General features: G+C 42.8%; 1 protein-coding gene across 1 annotated transcript in view; it reads left to right on the plus strand.

Annotated features, from left to right (window-relative positions):
• LATS1 (large tumor suppressor kinase 1) overlaps nucleotides 1–21605 on the plus strand; it is a 192912-nt gene that overhangs the window by 9436 nt on the left and 161871 nt on the right. Inside the window, exon 2 of the mRNA XM_086927316.1 lies at nucleotides 202–702. Coding sequence (XP_086783442.1) covers nucleotides 352–702 — 351 coding nt within the window. The 5' untranslated portion in view covers nucleotides 202–351. The remainder of the gene's footprint in view (nucleotides 1–201; nucleotides 703–21605) is intronic.

Consider the following 21605-nt stretch of genomic DNA (forward strand, 5'->3'; position numbering starts at 1 on the left):
ATTTGTGCAATGTGTTTGGGAGATAATGCTGAGTCCCACTTGTTTTGTTGCTCTATCTTATCTGGAGATGTACGAAACCTGTTTGAATATATCCAGCACAAATCCAGTATCTTTTAAGGATGAACACGTTGTAGGGAGTCACAAAGCATTAGTTTCTGTCTCCTTTGTCAACTCCTTGATAACCACCCTGTTTCCTTCCAGGATGAACTCTTTGATGTGCAACATTTCGAGAACAGAAGAGAGACAGTTTGTTGAATCCATGCATGTTTCCGAATCTTGAAGCCAAGCACCTTTCATTGAGGATTTGTGTGCTGAAGTCTCAGGTAGAGGCTGCATATATTACATGTTTTCATGAAGAGGGGCGAGAAATCGGAAGGCCATCGGCAAATGAGGCCTAAAACATTTCCTGCCAGTAGCTTCACTGGTAGTAGTCGCCAGATGTTGCTGGAAATTAGGGAAAGCCTTCGGCATCTGCCAAAGCCATCAGAGGCTGCCAAGGCTGACCAGAAGATAGCAAAAGTGTCTGCTGAAGACTCTCGACAAGGACGCAATCCTCCAAAATTTGTGACGCATCATAAAGCCCTACAACAGATTCGGAACTCCCTGCTTCCCTTTGCAAATGAATCAAGCTCTTCAACTCGTGGGGGTTCTGATATCAACCAGCAAATGTATCAAGACCTGCTTGAAGCTGGGTTTGAGGAGGTGAGCATTGGTTGCTTTGTAACAGTTGTTGTAACTGAGTTGCTTAATTAGTTTCAATAATTAAAAAAAATATTTGAAACCTTTGTTTCAATATGTTGCATTTTAGTGAAACATTACATTCTTATGGCTTGCCTACTTGATAATGCATGTGCTATCTGTTGGAAGACATATTGTTAGCTTACATTGTGCTTAGAACCAGCCTCTTGCTTACCATTAGTTGATTTAATTGTCAGTCTTGTTTTCTTGCTTCTTATCCAAAAGCGTGTGTGTATGCTCTCTTTTTCCTCTTCTTGTGTTTGTCCCTCTACTGTAGCATTGATGTATTATTGTATACTTATATACCTGTTTTTTTTCAGACACTACATTTTTCTTTTTGTTTAAGAACTCTGTGAAAGTGCAAGTGTTTTCCAGCTGTTTCCCTAGTGTGCGTCTTTCTCACTCCCCGCTTCAATCTGTTTGGTTCCCCCACTCTCTCACTGATGCAATTGCTCCTGGTGGTTCCCCCGCATGCATTGCTTTCTCCCCCGTGTGCTTATACCCCTATCGGATCCAAATGCTCTCTTAGTCTCCCATTTGTTTTCTCTCCTGCCCTCGTGTTGTTTTTTTTCTCTCCCAGTCTGCTGCCCCCACTTCCTCCACATTCGTTACCTACCCACTCCCTCCGTCTTCCTTCTTCCCCTACCTGCACCCTCAGTGTTGCGTCCTGCCCCCTGTTCGTTCATCTCCCACTAGTCCCCCATGTTGCTTCCCCAACCCCTGCCTATGTTGCTTCCCCAACCCCTGCCTATGTTGCTTCCCCAACCCCTGCCTATGTTGCTTCCCCTCACCTGCTGTGCCTCTGTGTTCCTTCGCCAATGTTGCTCCCTCCACACTTTTTATTAAATTTGCTGATCCGAGGTGGATCTGCAAAGAATATAGCAGTTGTTATTTTGTAGGCACACATGTTTCGTGCGCACAGCTACAAATTGAAGCAGTAGGCTTTGTTTGTCTTATTTTGGCATGTTCAAATTATCAGGAATGCTGTACAGCATGACAAAATATTGGTAAAACCAGTAGGTCCCAAAGGTGAGACCTATTTGCTTTCCAAAGCTTGTTGTGGAAAGGGATTTCTAAAGTTGTTGTGAGCAATGTTACCCAAACTAGTATTTCTTTAATTTCTCAATTAATTGATTCCATTGCATGACAGAAGAAAAAAATATAGACATCGAAAGATTTGAGCCTGCTTCTTCCAAGGTTATTATACAAATGGAAAGTTTGCAAGCAAAATGTGAAGAAGTACAGGAGTCCCATAAATGTGAATGGTATATATTTTTTATTGGTAGATTCCTGTATAAAGGAACGTCCTATCCACAGGGCACCCCAACAGCCAGTGACCATTGGAGTTCTAAACAAAAGGTTCTAATGTATAAATACTCCGAAACACCTCTAAGAGTTCTAGCTTACATGGAAACAAGCCGGAGACAGCAGAGAACAGGTTAGGTTATACTTACCACACACCTCCCCCCTTTACATTTAAAGAGATAGAAGAACATAAGAAACACAGGAACGCAACTTTATGCAAGATAAAATCACGCCGTGTCTCCAGAGCTTTACTTGTACGAGAGCTTCTGCGCAAAGTTGAAGAAACATCAGATGGCACCAAACAGGCATCCAGTTCTGCACGACCACTAGAATGCATGAGGGCAATCCTGCCCAAGTTCCATATGCGTCCGTCGTCAAGTTTTAAAGCATTACGAAACCACTTGGTCACCTTAGAAGGTGAAGAGAATTTGGCACCAGCAGATTTAGAGGATAATGTACTCTCACTCTGTCACCCACACAAACTACCGTGTGAGAAACAGCAAGTCTAGCATCAAAGTTTTCTTTTCTCTTGACTGACTTGAGATCCTGAATTGCTTGCCAAGGAGCCACCTTACCCACACCCTTTCCCTTCTTCCAAGACTGAAACATGTAGGTGTTGAGAATCCAGCCCCTAAACAATTCAAAGGGAATTTTCCCCATAGTAGAGTGAGGAGTTAGACGATAAACCATCACCCTAACAACCATTTCAGACTTCCAGTCCCTGCCTTGGTCCTTAGCCAGCTGAATGGACTCTTTTAGCACACGGTTGAACCTCTCCACCATACTGTTATTTTCGGGATGATAGATGTAACAACGCTGGTGCTTGATACCTCTTTTTGCCAAGAACGCCTCAATTTCCTTTCAGACTAGATGTACTCCATTGTCCATTAAGAGTGAATCAGGGAGACCTTCTCTGCAGAAGATGTCCCCTAAAAATCTAACAACTTTAGTCTTGATACTTTGTTACCTTAACTCTGGCCATCTTGAGTACATGTCCATCAACACAAGAACTTAATATTGATCAGTCTTGCTTGCCAAAGGCCCTAAAAGATCCAAGGCTACCTCTTGCTAACAACGTGTGGGAGCATCACGTATGACCATCGGTTGTATCCCTGTCTTGTATGTCTTATCACATGCGTTGCACTCCATACACTCTCTCACCACTTGTTCCACAAGAATATCAGTACCTGGCCACCAGAAGTGTAAACAAATCTCTCCTTAGTTTTCCAAATTCGTTGTTGTCCCTGGTGAGCCATTTAGATAATTTTCATCCTAACTAACGATGGAGGAACAAGTCTGGTGTCCCTCCAAAGCAAACCACTTCTCACTGAAAATTCATCCCGAACATTCCAAAATTTGCAAACCTCCTCCCTCAGGGTTTTTTTGCCATCCCAACCTTCAGTCACCAACCTACATACCTCACATATCCTCATATCAGTCTTCATTGTTTTTCTCCATTCTACTTGGCTAAGTAGTTCCTCCATGACTTCACGCACCTTGTAATCATCTTCCCATGAACCTTCTAGGTCAGCATTTACACACTCGCTCTGTTTGGATACTAGGCGGGAAAGACAGTCCGCGAGGTATGTAATCCACCACAAAGTCATAATCCTGTAGGGCAACCACCCACTTACAAATCCTGGAAGAGACAGCATCAAGGCTTTTCTTGTAAAATACATCTTTTAAAGGGTTGTAGTCAGAACGAACCACAAAAGAGCTACACATTTCTTTAACTTCTTGATTCCCCAAAAAATACACAGAGATTCTTTTTCGATCAGAGTATTGTGTCTCTGGACTAGCAAGTGCTCTGGATACTTCCTTGCCATATTTCACTTGTTTGAGCACTGCACCCAATCCCTTAGAACTCGCATCAGGAATTAGGATGGAGCAAGAAGATGTCTCGAAGCTCTGGAGAGAGGGTGCATAACTCAGGGCTTTCTTTACATCTTCAAATTCTGTTAGACATTGAGGAGACCACATAAACTTCACCCCTTTCTTTAAGAGAGACCTTAAAGCAAAAGTGCGACAGGCAAACTGCGGAACTAATTTATTATAGTATTCTGCCATGCCCAAGAATGTGACTAACTCATCTCTGGATTGCGGAATAGGGAGTTCTTCAATGGTCTTTACAAGCTGATCTCTAAGTTTAACCCATTTTTCTTGTCAATTTGTGACCCAGATAATCAATTTCTGAGAGATTGAAGTTGCACTTGTTGTCGCAAGGTTAAACCTTGTGTTCTAAACCTCTCAAGGTCTGCCCTAAGCCTACCATCATGCTCTTGTTGAGACGATCCTTGAACGAATACATCATCTTGGTATATCTAAACCCCAGCCAGACCATTCAACACGACCTACATGACTCTCTGGAACATGGAGGCTGCGGAGTTCAAACCAAAAGGAAGACAAGTGAATTTATAGTTTCCGAACTAGGTTATGAAAGCTGTCAAGTTCATGGAATCCTCATCAATTTTAACCTGATGATAGGCGGCTTTAAGATCAAGTGTGGAGAAGACCCACAGCACCTTCTAATTGAGTCAGAATTTCCGTGATATTAGGGAGGGGATATTTGTCTGAAATAACTGCTCGATCGAGAGCGCGAAGATCCACACACAGCCTCACCTCTCCAGACGCCTTGCGTGCAAGAACTGGCGCCAACCAATCACTTGCTTCTGTCTCTATTATGATGCCCTCTCTCTTCAACTTTTTAAGTTCAGTGCACATAGATTCTCCAAAAGCACACTGCGGAACTTACATGTCACGGGAACAGCATCGTTCTTAAGTAAGATCTTATGTGTGTATCCCGAGAGACACCCCAGCTTTTCACTGAAAACTCAACACGCATGTCACACCCTTGATCGACCTCCAAGAGATCGCTGGAAACATCATTGGCTGGAACTGTACAAGAAGAGATGTCCCTGAGCACAATGCAGGGATCACCACCAGGAATTGAAGACCCGTCCAGATCTGCTTGGTGAATCCAACTAATGATACAATCTCCTCTACAAGACACATAGATCTTCCCTATGCAGTTATCCTCCCTTTGTACTCCATGTCGCCCATAAAGTAACCAAATAATTTTATAGGCTGACCACCATAGGCCAGAGGTTTGATGTCGGGTTTGAAAACTTCCACCACTTTTCTTGTCAACATTCTATCAAATAACTTTTTAGGAATGAGCAAAATCTTTGCTCCAGAATCAAAAAGCATTTTGATATTACAATTGTTCCCTTGAACATCATTGGTGGGATGTTTGCCTTTGTTCTGCCCAATATGAAGCAACACCTCTCCACAATGCAACTCATCATAATCCAAACTCTCATCTCCCAAGGAATCTTCTTTTACGCATTTACCCTTCTTATTTTTTTGGAGCTCTACAAGCTTTAGCTACATTTCTTATCTTCCCATAGTTGTGACATTTGGAGGTGAGAGCAGGACATGACATATTGTTAACTAAAAGTCCAACCAAATCTCAATGGAAACATTTTTCTTTGAAGTCCTTTTTAGAGTTGAAAGCTAAAGAAGATGAGCTGTAGGATGAGTTACAGTTTCAGAATGTTTCAGAGAAGGTTTCAGTGACATTTTTGTCACGGTCTGTACTCTCTCATTCAAAAAACCATTCTCTTTCTTTATAACCTCAACAGATTCTTGAGGTTTTTGTACTTGCTTTTCCAAGTGGTACCTCTCTAAAATAGTACTAACCTTCGGAAGATAATGTTTATCAAGTTTTTATAAACAATTCTAAAATTCATTGAGACTATCTACCTCATTACGCACAAATCAGGGAGATGATCATATACTTCCAGTCCTTTAGAACCAAGGCAGTGTAAAAGTAGCGCTGCTTTTCTTTCAGCACTTAGGGAGACCCCACAAACTCTAGTGTAAGACTTTCTTCCATTTTGACCATCGCATGATTGGATCACCAGGTATAAAGAGAAAGAATGGAGGAGGAGTAACATTTTGCATTTTAGAGCAAGGTTTTACCAGCAAAATATTAAACACTCAATGTTAAGTCTTGACTGTCATTGCAGGTACCGTCAAGGAAATCGGTGTGCATGTCACCGTACATGTTGTAGACAATGATCAGACAAGCAAGTGTGCTAGTCACCGAAGATGTAGTCACAAGTTACCATTTAGTAGTGTATCTGACGCAGTCAGAGGTTTGAAGAAATCTGCTTTTAAATTTGTAGTACAGAACAGTATAGGTGTGCTTTGTTTTAAAATTTGCAGTATAATACTTGTATCAGGTGTGCTTGTCACTGTAGTAACAAGCTTTGTGTGTGGTGCGGAGCCGCAGATGATGCTCCATTCACAGGCACGTCACTTAGTATCAACAAAGAAGCCAGAAGGGTGCGGGCGGGCTGACTTCTGACGCACGTTGTAGAGTACGAACGCGGGTTCCTTGTCATGCCAACAAGAATTGTAGAGCGTAGCGTGTTGGGCTATAAGAGCATCTCTTGAAGATACAATAGAATATGACGTCGCAGTCGAAAATGAACGTATGCCACAGAATGAGAAGCGCGAGTGGGTAACATCGCTGATTTGAAAAACTATTTTGATGGCAAAGTAGAGGGTGTTTAAGTCATAGTAGAGCATAAGTGCTGTGAAAAGATAAGCACAACTTAAAATTTGATAAGCGGTCAGAGTGCCGAGTAGAGATTGATCCGTGAGGCAGGGTGCTGGGTAGAGCAGAGTGCCAAGTAGAGATTTATCCGAGAGGCGGGTAGAGTGGTACTGTAATAGAACAAGGAGCCGTGTGTTAAAATTTCAAATCATGTTTAAGCGGAAAGAGGGTAGAACGCATAGTACCTTTAAAGGTTGCTCAACAGACGTTTCACTTTTGCTGATATGTCTTACCTGAGAGATTGGATGGGAGAATCCTTATCCTTGGAGGGTTTGTTGTTCTTCCAGATCGTCGCCAGTGTGAAGATGTGCAGGAGTCCCATAAATGTGAAAAGTATATCTTCTTTATTGGTAGATTCCTGTATAAAGAAACGTCCTTTCCACAGGACACCCCAGCAGCCACTGACCAGTGGCGTTCTAAACAAAAGGTTATAATGTATAAACACTCCATAACACCTAAGAGTTCTTGGTTACATGGAAACAAGCTGGAGACAGCAGAGAGCAGGTTAGGTTATGATTTTTTTTTTTTAAATAAAATGTTTTCATTTCGCGCAAAAAGTGAACAAACAATACAGTAGCCCATCACTTTGCATTTTGTCCTTTTCAGCATTCGTTAATACAAGGCACATTCTAAACCATTATGATACAGATACTTCGTACATAGCGAACAGTGCAACCAGTCTTAGTGAACTGTGTTTGGGCCACTCCATCCCTTGCTGGTTTCTCGCAGCCAGCGCACACACCTGATATCTTACACATTTTCTTCAATGAACTTCCTATAGATATTTATACCTGCGTTCAGTATACAGATCCAGGCCATGAACCATGGCCACTGTAATTCTACCCAATCCCTTTAGTTTTTTGGCTTTCCGTGGTAGTGTCAGCCGCAGCTGTGCGAGATAGGTATTTATGATATGGCCTCCAAAAATCCTTGGGCCTACAACGTGCTGGTATGAGAGCATTGTAATTGTCAGATTGAGTGTTGCAATATGATAGATCAGTACACCATCATTTAAGCGTGGTGGCAAGTCCTCTCATCCATCTCATAGCTTACCTTATTTTTGCTAGTAAGATTGCCAAAGCGATCAACTTTCTAACCTTTTTGGGTATAGCCTTAACATAACCTAGCAGTTCCACTGGCGGTGTCCTAGTTATATGAGTTTCTGTCATGTCTTGTAGCGCTCCTATAACTTCTGTTCAATACTTTTGTATTGCTGGACAGTACCATGCCAAATGAATGAAGTGGGCCCCCGCCATTTCTCTTCTATCACATTTGTCATCCTCTCTCAACCCATACCTGTGTAACGTTGCAGGTGTATAGTATACTCTCTGTAAGAACGTAAAATGAATGAGGCGATGCCTGCAATTCTGGGATATGGTTTTAGTGCTAGCACAGCAGTACAGCCCCTGTTCATCTGTTATGGCCATTCTCAATTCGACTCCCCATTCGTGTAGGGCTGTGGCTTGGGAGGGTTTTTTGCGGCTCTTACGAGTAAATAGAGCTCTGAAATTGTCCTCTGCGGGGTGAGCGTTTGAAGTAGATAGGTTAATATTGTGTATTCCGGCAGCTCCTGCATGTTATCTCCCAAGGTTAGGTTATAATTACCACACAAAACATTAGGTTTCGAAGGGAACAAAAGGTCCTTTGCTTCCTGCGTAGTAGGAGAATCCAGAAGGCTAAATCTAGAAGTAGCTTCATTTATTCCAGTAGGATGCAATGCCTGTCAATGTGATTTTTTTTTTCTGGCTATTAAAATTGTCTGTCAGAATAAATGTTGTTTTAGTCTGTTCCAAGTGACCCTACTGTGAAATATGCAGCAATGCACCCAAATCGGTCTTATTTTTAAATTATATTTCACTCTCTCATCTACATTAAATCTCTCGTCACAATAACGGAAACAACTGACGGGTGGAAGGGGCAGAGATCCCATCCCGAAGGGATTAGGGAATGTGAGGAAGAAGCAGATGGAAAAGGGTGGTGGTGGAATGCCTAAATTGTCTTATTTTTAAACTGTGGTCCAATCCTGACTTCCCAACCTGACTTCTTCATCAAATCCATTTAATTCACAAAGTTTTTTTCTGCACACTTAAGTGGCATTTACAAGTTGAACTTACAGTGCAGACTATACTCCTATTGTACAGTGTTCGCAAATAGTTGTGTACTTTTCCTCTCTTGAAATCCAAGAAAATGTACTTGTGTGAAGGCCAGGAGAGTAAACGCCTTTCCATGGTTGGAAAGGAAAGGGGAGTTCTCCACACTTAATGGATGTTTGCTTGGATTAAAAAAAACGATATGCTTTTGTGCACTTCTGCCACATTTATTACAGTAGAGTTTCTGCTTGGGCAATGTAATGAAGTACATGTTAGATGAATAGTGTGCCAGACAATCTGATTTGTTAACTGCATGCATATATTTTGGGTTTTGTACATCAGCAAAAATATTAAACGTAAGAAGTTTGTTGCTCAAAGGTCTGCAGTTTGTGGGTGTGCGCCTTTTCCCTGCATCAAAACTTTTACAAATTCTGTGCAGTGCTTTAGTTTTTTCTAACTCAGTAGTGTTTAGAAATAGAGCAGCATTAAGTGGTATTTATTTATTAATTTATAAAGTTTTTTATAGCGCAAACAAGATCCCGGGGGATAACAGAGCGCTTTACAATATGATGTAAGGAAGGACAAAACAATATCTATAACAATTTCATAAGAGTAGGGAGAGAAAGAAAATACAGTGCAGAATACAATAAAACAAAATACAATAAAACAAGTGTAGGCGGGTAGCGAGGGTGAGACAATGTACAAGGGGGAGCTGTATCAAAGTAAGAACAAGGACAGCGGGAAGCAATGGCAACGGGCCTTTGTGACTAACCCTATTAGGGTGTGAATTTGTTCATTAGGAATCTTTTGGCTTCCACTTTGAACGCCGTCAGTGAGGGGATTCTGCGAACTTCCGATGGGAGAGAGTTCCAAATCTTAGTGGCGACCCCAGAGAAAGCTTGGAGACAACTTCTCTTTTTCGTAAGGATGAGTGGTTTCTTGAGTCTTATGCCACAGGATAGATTACTGTTTTCTGCAAGGTACGTAGGAGTGTTAAGGTGAAGGGCTTTGTGAGTAAGAACAGCAATCTTTAATTGAATTTGTGCTTCAAAGGGCAACCAATTGAGGGATTGTAGGACTGGGGATATATGATCTTTTCGCTTGATATCAGTAACCAGTCTGGCAGTCGAGTTAAGTACAGCCCTTAGTGGAGCCAGAGCGTATTTGTGCAGGCCACAGAGGGTAGCACTGCCGTAGTCTAACCTCGGCAAGACAAACACTTGGACCACTTGCTTGAAATCATTTGGAGGAAGGAAGGGTTTGATATTTCTGAGAGATCTCAGCAAGTAGTTAGCTCCTTTGCATACATTGCTGATATGACCTTTCATGTTCAGGTGCTTGTCCATAGTGATACCGAGAGACTTGGCTGCATCTACGATGAGAGGCGTACAGTTGAAAGCAGTGAGGTGACTCAGCCAGAGGTCTAGTTTGAGGATGAGATTCAGAGGGGAGATGAGCAGGAATTCTGTTTTTGAGGTGTTGAGCAGTAGATGATTCTCCGTTAACCAGCTTTGAGTAAACGTTAGGGTAGTATTGAGTAAGATGATGTTTTCCAAGGATGAGATTTTCAGATATAATTGCGTGTTGTCCGCATACATGTGGAAAAGAATCTTCATGGAATTTAGAGAATGAACAAGAGGTTCCAGGAAAAGATTGAAGAGGATAGGCGATAGAGCGGATCCTTGAGGGACCCCCAAGAGTACAGGAAAGCGCTCTGAGAGAGAGTGGTTTACCTTGACACTCTGAGTTCTGTGGTGCAGGAAGGATGAGAACCTTAGTAACACCTGATCAGAAAAACCCATTCTATTTTGCAGGATGGATAGGGGGTTGTCATGATTAACAGCATCAAAAGTGGAGAAAAGGTCGAGGAGGATCAGGAGGTAGGATTCATTTTGGTCGAGCATAATTAAAATATCAAAAACGTGAATGAGAGCCGATTCGGTGCTGTGCCACTTCCTAAAGCCCGATCGATGTTGGTCTAGAAGTTGTAAGTTCTCTATGTGGGCACAGAGTTGGGATTGAACACATTTCTCTAGTAGTTTTGCTAAAGTGGGGATTTGTTTAGTATTGTTGTAACCTGAGCTGCTTTTAGGCATTCATGGATCATGCCTTGTTCTAGGGAAGCATTAACAATCCTAGTCCACGTGGGGATCAGTGCATTTTTTATTTCTTGGAAGATAGAGGGGAGTAGAGGGTTGCTGAAGTGGTTGGAGGGTTTGATATTCCGAAGATTCTTGAAAATATCATATTCACTAAAACTGGTAAAAGTGCCCCATGATGCATTGTTCTTGGGTTTTGTGGGGGTTGATTTACACCTGACAGAGGGGTCAATGGATGAAGCAGCAATGGGAGAAGGTAGTAGAGCCTTCTTAGAAGCGAGGTCCATGGAGATGATTCTTGCTTTCTCTGCGAAGAAGGCGGCAAGATCATCGCAGGTGGGGGGTTGTCACCAGGATCAGATTGGTTAGACCCAACGACTGATTGTTGTTTGACTAATTCGAAGAGTTTGTTGGGGCGGTTTGCCGCTTGATCCAGTTGGTGTCTGAAGTCGCCTTAGCACTCTTAAATTTGTTTCTTTTATTTTATGGAATCTATGGAGACAGACTGCTCTTTGGAAATAATGAGGTCTAACGTTTCTCCTTTGTTATGTGTTGGTTGGACACAGTGCTGCATCAGATCATGATCAAATAAGGACTTAATGAAAGATGCAGGGGGGTTGTTAGGGTTAGACCAATGACGGTTGAAATCGCTAAGGAAGATTTGTGCCATCGCTGAATCAACATTACTCGAGATGATTTCCATTAGTTGCTCAGTGAAAGGGAGATTGTCACCCGGGGGGTGGTAAAAAGTGTGGAGTTTGCACACTGGTAGGTTCTTACTTGATATAGTGAGACAGAGGTATTCACAGGAGGAATGCGTTGAGGAGTCTGATTGAGAAACCGCGTGTGTTTCTTTGAATACATGCTAGTCCCCCACCCAATTTCAGAGCTCTGTCAAGCCTAATTATGTCATGAGTAGGGGGCACTAGGAGGTCTAAGATAGGAGTGGAAGCCGGATTCAGCCAGGTTTCAGTGTTCTTTTATTTACTTTTGTTTTCTTTTAACTTTCACTCTCCTCAGTGCGACGGAAGTTGCATGTCTTTCTTTCAACATTTATCTTTGTCAAGCATGCGGCATGCAACCACATCATCCATTAAATAATTAAATTCACAGCTGACTCTGTTGCTTATTCATTTTAGTGTGACCTGTCAGTTCCTGCACTTTTTAAATAGACCGTATAATCACATAAAGGTGGTCCTATAGCATACAGAGCAGGCTGCAGACCTGTGTACCTAAGTTCATCTCATACCATGCAAGTGTATAAGCAGGAGTTGATTTATTACTTTGGTATAAGTTATGTTATGTTATATTTAATTTATAGAGCGCCCGGCTACTTGGAAGTATCCCGGCGCTAGCTTCCGAAATAAAGAAGTGCCCACTCATCTGATTAAAAAAGCAGCGTTTTAAGTTTCTTCCTGAACTGCAATGGGTCTTGTATGCTCCGTAGGGCTAAAGGCAACAAGCTCCAGGCCAGCCCAGCCCTGTGCACAAAGGAATTGCCACCCAGGCGCTGGCGCTTGAACTTCGGGGTCTGCATCAGCAATTGAGCAGAGGACCGAAGCTGTCTACCTGGCACATAGAAGGCGAATCTCTTCTGCAGGTAAACAGGTCCTGTGCCATACAGGGCCCAATGGGCTATGGTCAACATTTTAAATTCCAGGCGCGATTCCACTGGGAGCCAGTGCAAGGTGCGCAAATGTGACCGAACACTGTCCCTGGGAGACAAGCCCACGAGAAGTCTAACCGCAGAGTTTTATTTATTTATTTGGAATTTTATATAGCGCGTAGTTACCCTCGGGCATCCCAGCGCTTGTCCAGGCAGCAACAAAAAAACACAGAGCCAGATGAAACACATTGAATAGGGAAAAGATGTGTCTTCAGAAGCTTCCGAAAACGAAGAGTACAAGTCTCTAAGTGCATTCTCAACAGAAGCGCATTCCAGAGAGTGGCTGTGTGAACCGAAAATCTTCTACCACCAATACGGGCCTTATGAACTCTAGGGACCTGCAGCAGATGTTTATGATCAGAGCGTAGGGCTCTGTTCGCTTTATAGGGCACCACTAACTTCCTTAGGATAGGGGGTCCCTTCCCCTGGAGGATTTTGTGTGCTGTGCAGAGGGTTTAATCCATCACCGTTCTTTAGCCCACTCTGCCACCCCAGTTCAGACATGGCTATATGTAAATCAGTCTGACCCTCTGCCTCATGGGAACAGTCCAGCCCGAACTGCCAAGCCATTCCTTCCCTGGACCGGAAACAAGCTTCCGAGGACCGGTTTCTGGCATTCCAGCCGTCTTCAGCCCAGCTTGCTTGAATCCAGTGGTAAAGTGAGCAAGGGACTGGCAGAGTGGGCTAAAGAACGGTGATGGATTAAACCCAGATCTTTTGACTGGGTGTGAGTGTTTGATTGATTCAGATGCTCCGTCCATCACCACCCCCTTTTGTACTGCTTTTGGCCGCCATAAGTGTGGCAGGGTATGCTCAGACGTGAATCCCTTGCTCACTTTGCCACTGGATTCAAGCAAGCCGGGCTGAAGACGGCTGGAATGCCAGAAACCGGTCCTCGGAAGCTTGTTTCCGGTCCAGGTAAGACATGGCTTGGCAGTTCGGGCTGGACTGTTCCCATGAGGCACAGGGTCAGACTGATTTGCATATAGCCATGTCTGAACTGGAGTGGCAGAGTGGGCTACAGAACGGTGATGGATTAAACCCAGATCTTTTGACTGGGTGTGAGTGTTTGATTGATTCAGATGCTCCGTCCATCACCACCCCCTTTTGTACCGCTCCTGAAACTCTTGAGCATGCCAAAGCAGGTTCTTGACAGTTTCTTCACTTGCGTTGTGAAGTTAAGATTTTCGTCAAACCAGACGCCGAGATTTTTTACGGCTCCAGTTCTTTCAGAGGGACGGGTTAGTTAGACAATGGCAGGGCACCAGATGATATCAGTTTAAAGGAGTGGAGACTGGTACTAACTAAGGAAGAAGCGCGTCTTGAAAGGTTATTTATGCTAATAATGGAAATCTAGGTAACAAAATAACAAATCCTCTCCACTTATTGGCTGCTGGCCAACAGTCAAACCCATTCACTAGATATTCATTAAGGGGTGATTCTGCTAATTAAGCACTTAAGTGTGCTGGATGTTGGTTGAAGCATCTCTGTTACTATGATAAGGGGCAGAGATAGCCAGAATATCTCAGGCGATTGTTTGTCCCTCTTTTGTGGAGACCAGTCCCCAAGTGATCTTCCTCTCCCACCAACCAGGGTTACTGCCTTCCAAGCCTCCTTGCATCCAAGGCCCCTGAACCCCACTTGATGGCAGAGCTGCACTGCATACTCCAAAGATGGTCTATTACATGGCTAGCTCTTCCCCTTCTTTTATTTTTTAATTTTTGTTGTTTTTGTTTTGTTGTTTCCTTTCCTTTCTTTCTTTTTATCTCATAGTTGACATTTCTCCATAAAGTCCGGGAAAAACTTTCCCTGCTGGGGACAAGTTCCCATATGACCCCTATTGGGTTGCCATAATGAATTCGTGCAGAATGGGGTAGCGCCTTGGGTGAGCAGGAGTCATCCACAGTCACCATCCACAGTTTGACTAAATTCCTCTCTTGAATATGGCTGGTGTTGGGCCTAAGCTGGGTGACTCTGAGTGGGGGTGGTTCATAGATGGACATGACACCTGTCTCTTACAAGAGACCTGGAGCACAACTGTGGTCACTAGTAATGGGTATTCCTCCTTCTGCATTGACACCACTCCATCACCTAGGGGAAGACTATTGGGAGGTTTAGCGATATGGGTGAGGGCAAACCTCCAGTGCATAGTAAGGAAACTACCACTTAAGTCCCAAGGTGAGCTAGCAGTTAGGGTGGACTTTCAAAGTGGTATCTCACTATTGTTGTTTAATGTTTACAATCAAGTGGTTGACAGGAATGAAGAAACCAAAACCATAAGCACACTGGGGGATTTCCTTTTGAAATATAAGGGGAAGGGTATGGTCATGGTAGCGGGTGATTTTAATTCGACTTTTGAGCCAACTTGTGCCAGCTGATCTAAATCAGACACATGAACTGGATACTAGATAATAAATCCCTCCCTATAGATCTTCGTATAGTGTAATGAACCCCTAGGGCTGCACAGTTGTTGACACTTTCCCTATAAATGGCAGACCTAGGTCAGATGGCCAGGGCAGCCATATGTACAATCAACCTGTCCACTGTAGCCGGATCGACTATTCTTTAATGAGCTTGTCTGGATGGCCACTCATGCATAGTGTGGTAGTAGTTGAAAGGATCAATAGCGATCATATAGCCCTGAGTTTGTCAATGTTGGGCTTGTTAGCTCAAACCTCACATACCAAAGGCCACGCTTAAGTAGGGGAGGTTGGGCTCTCCAATTATGGTAACGCTATAGGATGGGGATGGGTTGAAAAGCACCCGTAGGCCTTGGAGAAGGTGGTAAACCAGGCCAAACACCTGCTGGTGATGTTAGATGGACTTCTCACATACCTGGAAAAGGCCCATGAAAAACCATTCACAATACAAGAGAGACATTGATGCAGTGCAAAACAGTACTCTCAAATTGTAGAAGGAAGTCACATGGTATACCAAATCCTGTAGGGTGGCCGGACAGAGCTTCTGCTAAAAAATAATTCCCAAACCCACTGTAGGGTGATTTATAAAAGAGAAGTGGCTAAGGCCAAGAGGGCTTAGGAAGATGTACTATGGGATGAGCTAATCTTTGCCAGGTGTTCTAAAGATAATAGAAGGTTTTGGAATACCTTGGCGTTGAGAGGAAATGATGGGAGAATGCTTAATACAACCCCGGGCATGGGTTTTACAATTCAATTAATTGTACTCTTGTAGTGCATAACCTGCATGTGTAGGCATTGATCCCGCATTGGAAGCAAAAATTGAGAATCACAATTCTATGGAATTAGAGGTTAGGGAAACAGATGCCTTCAGGTCCACTCTTCAAGAAAAAAAGCCAGGCCCTGACGGGATCTCAATGAGCTTTTTAAGGCCAACTTGGACACTTGAGGTCCTTACATGAATTATCCATCAAATTCAATATTAAAGGGCTTGAAGATTCCACCCACTTGCCTCTCAGTTGAAATTATCCAGATTTTAAGAAAGTCCAACATATCTTCTCAAGTAACCACTGTCCGATTAGTTTAATACACACCTTACAGAAGATTTTTTGCAGAAAAGTGCTAGTGCATCTTTTGGACTGGACCAAGGAGAAAGACCTATTCTCTGAGTTTGAGGCAGGGTTTAGATGCGGCATTAGCACAGTTTATCAAATCTTCCATTTTAATTGTATTTTCTGGAAGGCTGTAACAATCAACTGGGGTCGACCTTTTGTTGCCTTTGTCGATTTCTGTGCCGCCTTTAATCTAGTTCCACAACCACTGATTTGGGGAGCCTTAGATAAGATGGGCATCCCCTTCAATCTACTGCCATTTTTCGCACAGTTACGCAAAGAAAATTATGCAAGGATTAGGTGGCGGGAGCAGGGCCAACTCACCCACCCCCCCATAAGGATACTGCGGGGGTGAGGCAGGGCTGCGTTCTGGCCCCTACCTTATTTTCATTGTCCTTTGACGACGTAGTGGCCGTGCAGGAACTATGACTTCCCCAAAATCTTATGCCAACGTGAAATCGCTTTACTTTTTGCAGATGATACGCTGCTGATTTCAAAATCAATTAAAGGCCTGCCTGGACGATTTCAACAAGTTTTGTAACGTGTTGTTTGGAGCTTAATAGCACAAAAAACATTTATGGTATTTAATTCTGTAAGAAGTAAGACCATAAAGTGTAAGCTGTTTGTTAACACAGATCCCATAGAACAGGTTTACAAGTTGACTAATTGAGTCTAAGATTAATCCCAACCATGGACTGGATCATGCAGTTTCAAAAATCACATTGCTCTCTACTGCATTATACCTCGGGGGTATTGAAGATCTTTAATGAAACCCACTCAAACAAGCATTTACAATGTAATCGGTCTCATATTTATTTATTTATTTATTTGCGCGTTTGTATCGCGCTAGATTCGACTCCCGAAGGAGGATCTCTGCGCTTTGGCAGCCACAACAACAAAGATGGAGGAGAACCAGCTAGAATGAATGCTAAAATTGGAACAGAAAAGTTTTAAGTTGTTTCCTAAATGATAAATGTTCTGAGCATTTTCTGAGAGCTCTGGGGAGACTGTTCCATAAAGAGGGTCCAGCCACAGACCGAGCCCTGCCACCGTGTCTAGCCTTCTTTTACTCGAGTTTAAACCATTGGCATTGTAAATGACAATGCCAATAGCTTAAACGTGTGTAAATGCGAGACCCATTGCATTGCAAATGCCTGTTTAATTTTAAAACTGTGTGCAGCTCCGCTTCAAGGATACCACTGTGGGAGTGAGCCTTTTCAGTTGCCCACTGGTGCAGGGGTTCGCCCTTCTCTGTCCTTAAGTCCTTAGACTAACAAAATAGAGATTGGCACGGAAGCTGTAATATCAAAGAAATAGTTTATTATCACTCATGAGTGGGACTACATCGACACGAAGCTCTCAGGCAATGTATGAGGTAGTACCTGGAGTACAGAAACCATGGGCCTTTTATGGCCAGTTTGTAGCTGAGTAAGCATGAAGACTCAAAAACAGGCGGTACAAGTATATACAAGAATAGCTATTCACATATATGGACAACTGGAAACTAGTCAACAGAGTGGTAGAAGTAACAAAAACCCATCCATCAGTTGGAATAGCCTGACAGTTATATTCTAAAACACGTGTATTCTAGCAGCTTCAGACCTTTCTGATCATACATTGCTCTGGCTCAGTGCTAAAGGAGTTAACTGTAACTGATGACTCAAGCAGAATAGAAAAGCAGGCAACAGTAAAGAAACAAGAAGCACATGGCTAGAACATGCTAACTAAAATGGCTGCCACAGCGGAAATAGCTTCAGCTCATGCTAACAGCGATTTCTGCTAGTTCCCACACCGCTCTCGGTTTCTTTTTTTTAATTTATTTTTTAACTTTAACACTGAGGGCGGTGTCCTTGAAGTGGGCGCCGAAGTCAGTGGTAAAGTAAAAAATAATAATAATAAAGAAACAGAGTGCGGTGTCCTTGAAGCGGCGGCGCCACACTCGTTTTTAAAGTAAAAACATTTTTAAACACAGCGCGGTGTCCGAGAAGTGGACACCAAGCTCAAAATGAAAGATAAATAAAACTAAAAACTATGCAAATTCCCAAAAATGCAGCCGCCATTGTCGCCATCAGCGCCAATAACAAAAATTGTGCTCACCCTCTAGATAAAGCAGGCCGTGTAACGAGCCAAGTAAAAGGTCCAGTTGTTCTGGGCCGTAACAAATGGAGACAAGGCGGTACCAAGATTGGACTAACAAGCCCCTTTACGAATCAAAAGCCACCATTTAAGAAGGACAGTGACACAAAGTCAATGACAATTATAGGCGGAGAGTGGACGGGGCTGCCAGGGCATACCCTAATAAAGCAGGCCTCGCAGAGCAAGCAGCGCATGCACTCTGCCCCTAGGCTCAACTTAAAAAGGGTCGCTCCCGCCAAAGACATTTATATTGTTGAGGCCCTGGGAGGTGTCTTATACGGCTACAAGTTCTGGGGGTATGCCAAATGTAATATATTAACTGTGATGGAAAACAGGTTCATTAGGTTCCCTTTCACACTTTCACGAGTGCTCCTTTAATTCCACTGTATCTTGACATGTGTCTTTAGGCAGATCTCTAGGAAAGCTGAGCTCAGGCCATTGCAATATTGGCACAGGCTTTGAACTACTTCCGCTCCTATATGTGGGTACTGTGAACCTAAAAAGGACTTTGTGTTCTCCGAAGATGTTCATAAAATCCCTTGGACTAATGAAATTGGGGCTTGGGGGTTGAAAGGTTCTGGGCCTGTCTGGTGGAACTTAGCTGTTTGTCAAAAATTAATCTTAAAACAATGTATTGTGAGTTCTTCTCAATTGATATTATTTGGCGAGACCGAGTCATTTTAACTTCAGCATTTTTTAATTTTCAAACCATTCCCTGCATGTAAGAAGACAATTTATGAACTTTGGCCACCCCTTAGCTGGGAAACTGTATCTGCAGCTTAGGCATCTGACACTTCCTACTGGAGTATTTTGTGCAAAAATGGGCACAAGCTCATCCTGGAGGGGAAAAATGGCCCACCTGCAAAGGCCCCTAGAAGACAGCCCTCGTCTCCTTTTCCTTTCTGCCCAGCTTATGGCCTCCAGAGGAAGAAATGGCTTTTGCCGCTGTGCAGAGAATTGGGTGTTAGGAGGTACTTGGACGTAGCCAGTATTTGAAGAACAGATTGTTCCAGGCTGGTACATTTTTCAGTTCCGCCTGGTTATGGTGAGCAAAGTGTATCCTTGCGGAAATGCAGGAGCCGGAATAATTCAATAATACTACACTTAGAAGATGGGTGGGCTATGGAATGGTTGTTTTTATATGGCTTGATCCTTTTATGTGTTCTTTTAGTTTTTATTCTCCGGTTATGTGATTATATTTTAAAATCTAGTCTATTTATGCTCAATAGAAGAAATTTGCACTTTATTGCTTAAATTTGCACTGACTTGCCTGTTATAAAAATGTTGGCATTGCTGGGGTAGTCACAAGGGAATGAATAGCCCTAATACTCTTGTTTTAATGGAGCCAGAGTGTTGTAGTATGTAGAGACACTGTCCAAACTACCCAAGTCTTTAACCCTGCTGCTTTTATTCTATATGGTGTTTTGACATCACATTTGTTGCTATTTTGTTGTTTCAATGTACTTTTATGATCTTGATCGTTGAATAAAGTTATATGATGACGGTTCCCAGCATGGCTGTTGTGTTTGACAATTGTTTTAATTATTTTGGTTTCTACAGCTCTTTCTTTGTTTTGTATTACTTCTGGACAAGAATGCCATTGGCATTGTACCGTGCCTCTATGTTCATTTATTTGTTTCTATTGTTTGCATGGTGTGTTTATGCTACACAAGAATGTTTTTGTGTAACTTGGATGTTTTTCTAGTTGGAAGTTAATCCGTACACCCTAGTGTAGGCTTGAACTGGCCCCTAGAAACCTATTCAGTGACCAGCAAAGTACATAGGACATTGCTCACAGTAAACAGTTATCAGGGCACAGAACCCTGGCCAGAGTAAACTTGCTGAATATAGATTCCTGTGTCTTTCCTTCATGAGAGAACCCCCTCATAACTTTATATGGTACAACATTCGTATATGGCTTAAAAAGTTGGCATAGTTGGAAGTTGTCAGTATTAAGTGGGATTGATATTTTCTTCAACTCTGTTTTACACCATTTTTCTCGAAACTAGCGCCTGTAGTTTGGTTGTTTTCATCTTCTGCTTTGGTAGTGGAGATAGAATAATTAAAAGTAGGGTAGGACATGATTTATCTTTTGGTCTTCATCATAGTTAAGAGTGCAGTAGACTGATTCAGAATCCTGCTCCATTGTTATATAATTTGCTGTGTGATTTGATTGATATAGGGGGCCTCATTCCCCAGGTATTTTCTTTCTGAATCCTGTTCAGGGGGAATACATTTTCTTGCATCTATCGTTGAAAATTGCTCTATGTTCTCCCAAGGATGATTTTTCAAGAGTGTCAAGGTAAATCCTTATCTTTACTTAAATTTTTATTTGGGATCAGGCTTTGGCTGTATGCCTTTTTAGGTGGAGTCCTAGCAAGCACTGCTCTGCGAGGCATGCTGTATTAGAGTATGGACTTTAAGCTCTGCCCATATTTTTCATTGTCCTTTTGTAAATGCTGGCTTTGGATTCGTTAACAGGCTTGTTAGTCCCTCCTTAGTACCGCTGTGTCTTCATTTGTAACCTCCCATGAGGACTGGCCATTTACTTCTGTTGTTTCACGGTATGTCCTATTTAGTCTGTAAACACTATTTTCTTTAATTAGTTTTCCTACTGCAGGCCTGATATGCTTACCTGCAACATTCATCGCACCATTTGTGCTTTCACTTTCCAAGCAGCTCGGGACACTGGTGGCCACTTCTTTGAAAAGAAATAGGTCTTGTATTTACAAGAGTTTGAGCTATTGGCATTGTAAATGACAATGCCTTTTATTTATTATCAAGCACAGGCTAATGAAAACTCACCCCAAGATCTTATTTCAGATCCATACTTCTGCATCAGGAAAGGCATAATATCCAATGACCTCATCTTCCACACAAAAAACGTGCTCAGTGGAGAAATATTGTCTACTCTATGCTCTAAATCTCCAATGTAAAAAAAAAAACCTGCAGGCCCACAAATTGTCGGTAACTGCCTCGGACTTATGCTACCATTTCCATCTACAACAATGGTAATAACCTTATACAAGCCTCTAATTCCAATCTCGATACCATACACAAGATCTTCCTTACTCTTAAGAAATCAGTAAACTGCAAGAAAAGCACACTCCTCGCAACTATTTGTCCCGATTATCCAGATGCCACCCCAACTCTACTACAAAATCCCACACCAAACTCAACTGAACTGAAATCTCCACACACCCCAAAAGAACCCTACCCCGCCACATCGATCTCAACCACAACCGGGTCCCCTCACCCAGGTGGGACAGGGTTACTCATAGCTACTGATCACCTCATTGCAGACACACCACTGATATTGCTGATGCCCAAGAGAGGATCCACCATCCCGGACTCCACCCACAACATCCTTCTCTCCCCACTTACATCTGAGTTAGTTGCGAAGTGCCCCACGACCTACCGC

Source organism: Lissotriton vulgaris, chromosome 6 (assembly GCF_964263255.1).
Source record: "Lissotriton vulgaris chromosome 6, aLisVul1.2, whole genome shotgun sequence".
In the NCBI taxonomy this organism is placed as follows: Eukaryota; Metazoa; Chordata; class Amphibia; order Caudata; family Salamandridae; genus Lissotriton; species Lissotriton vulgaris.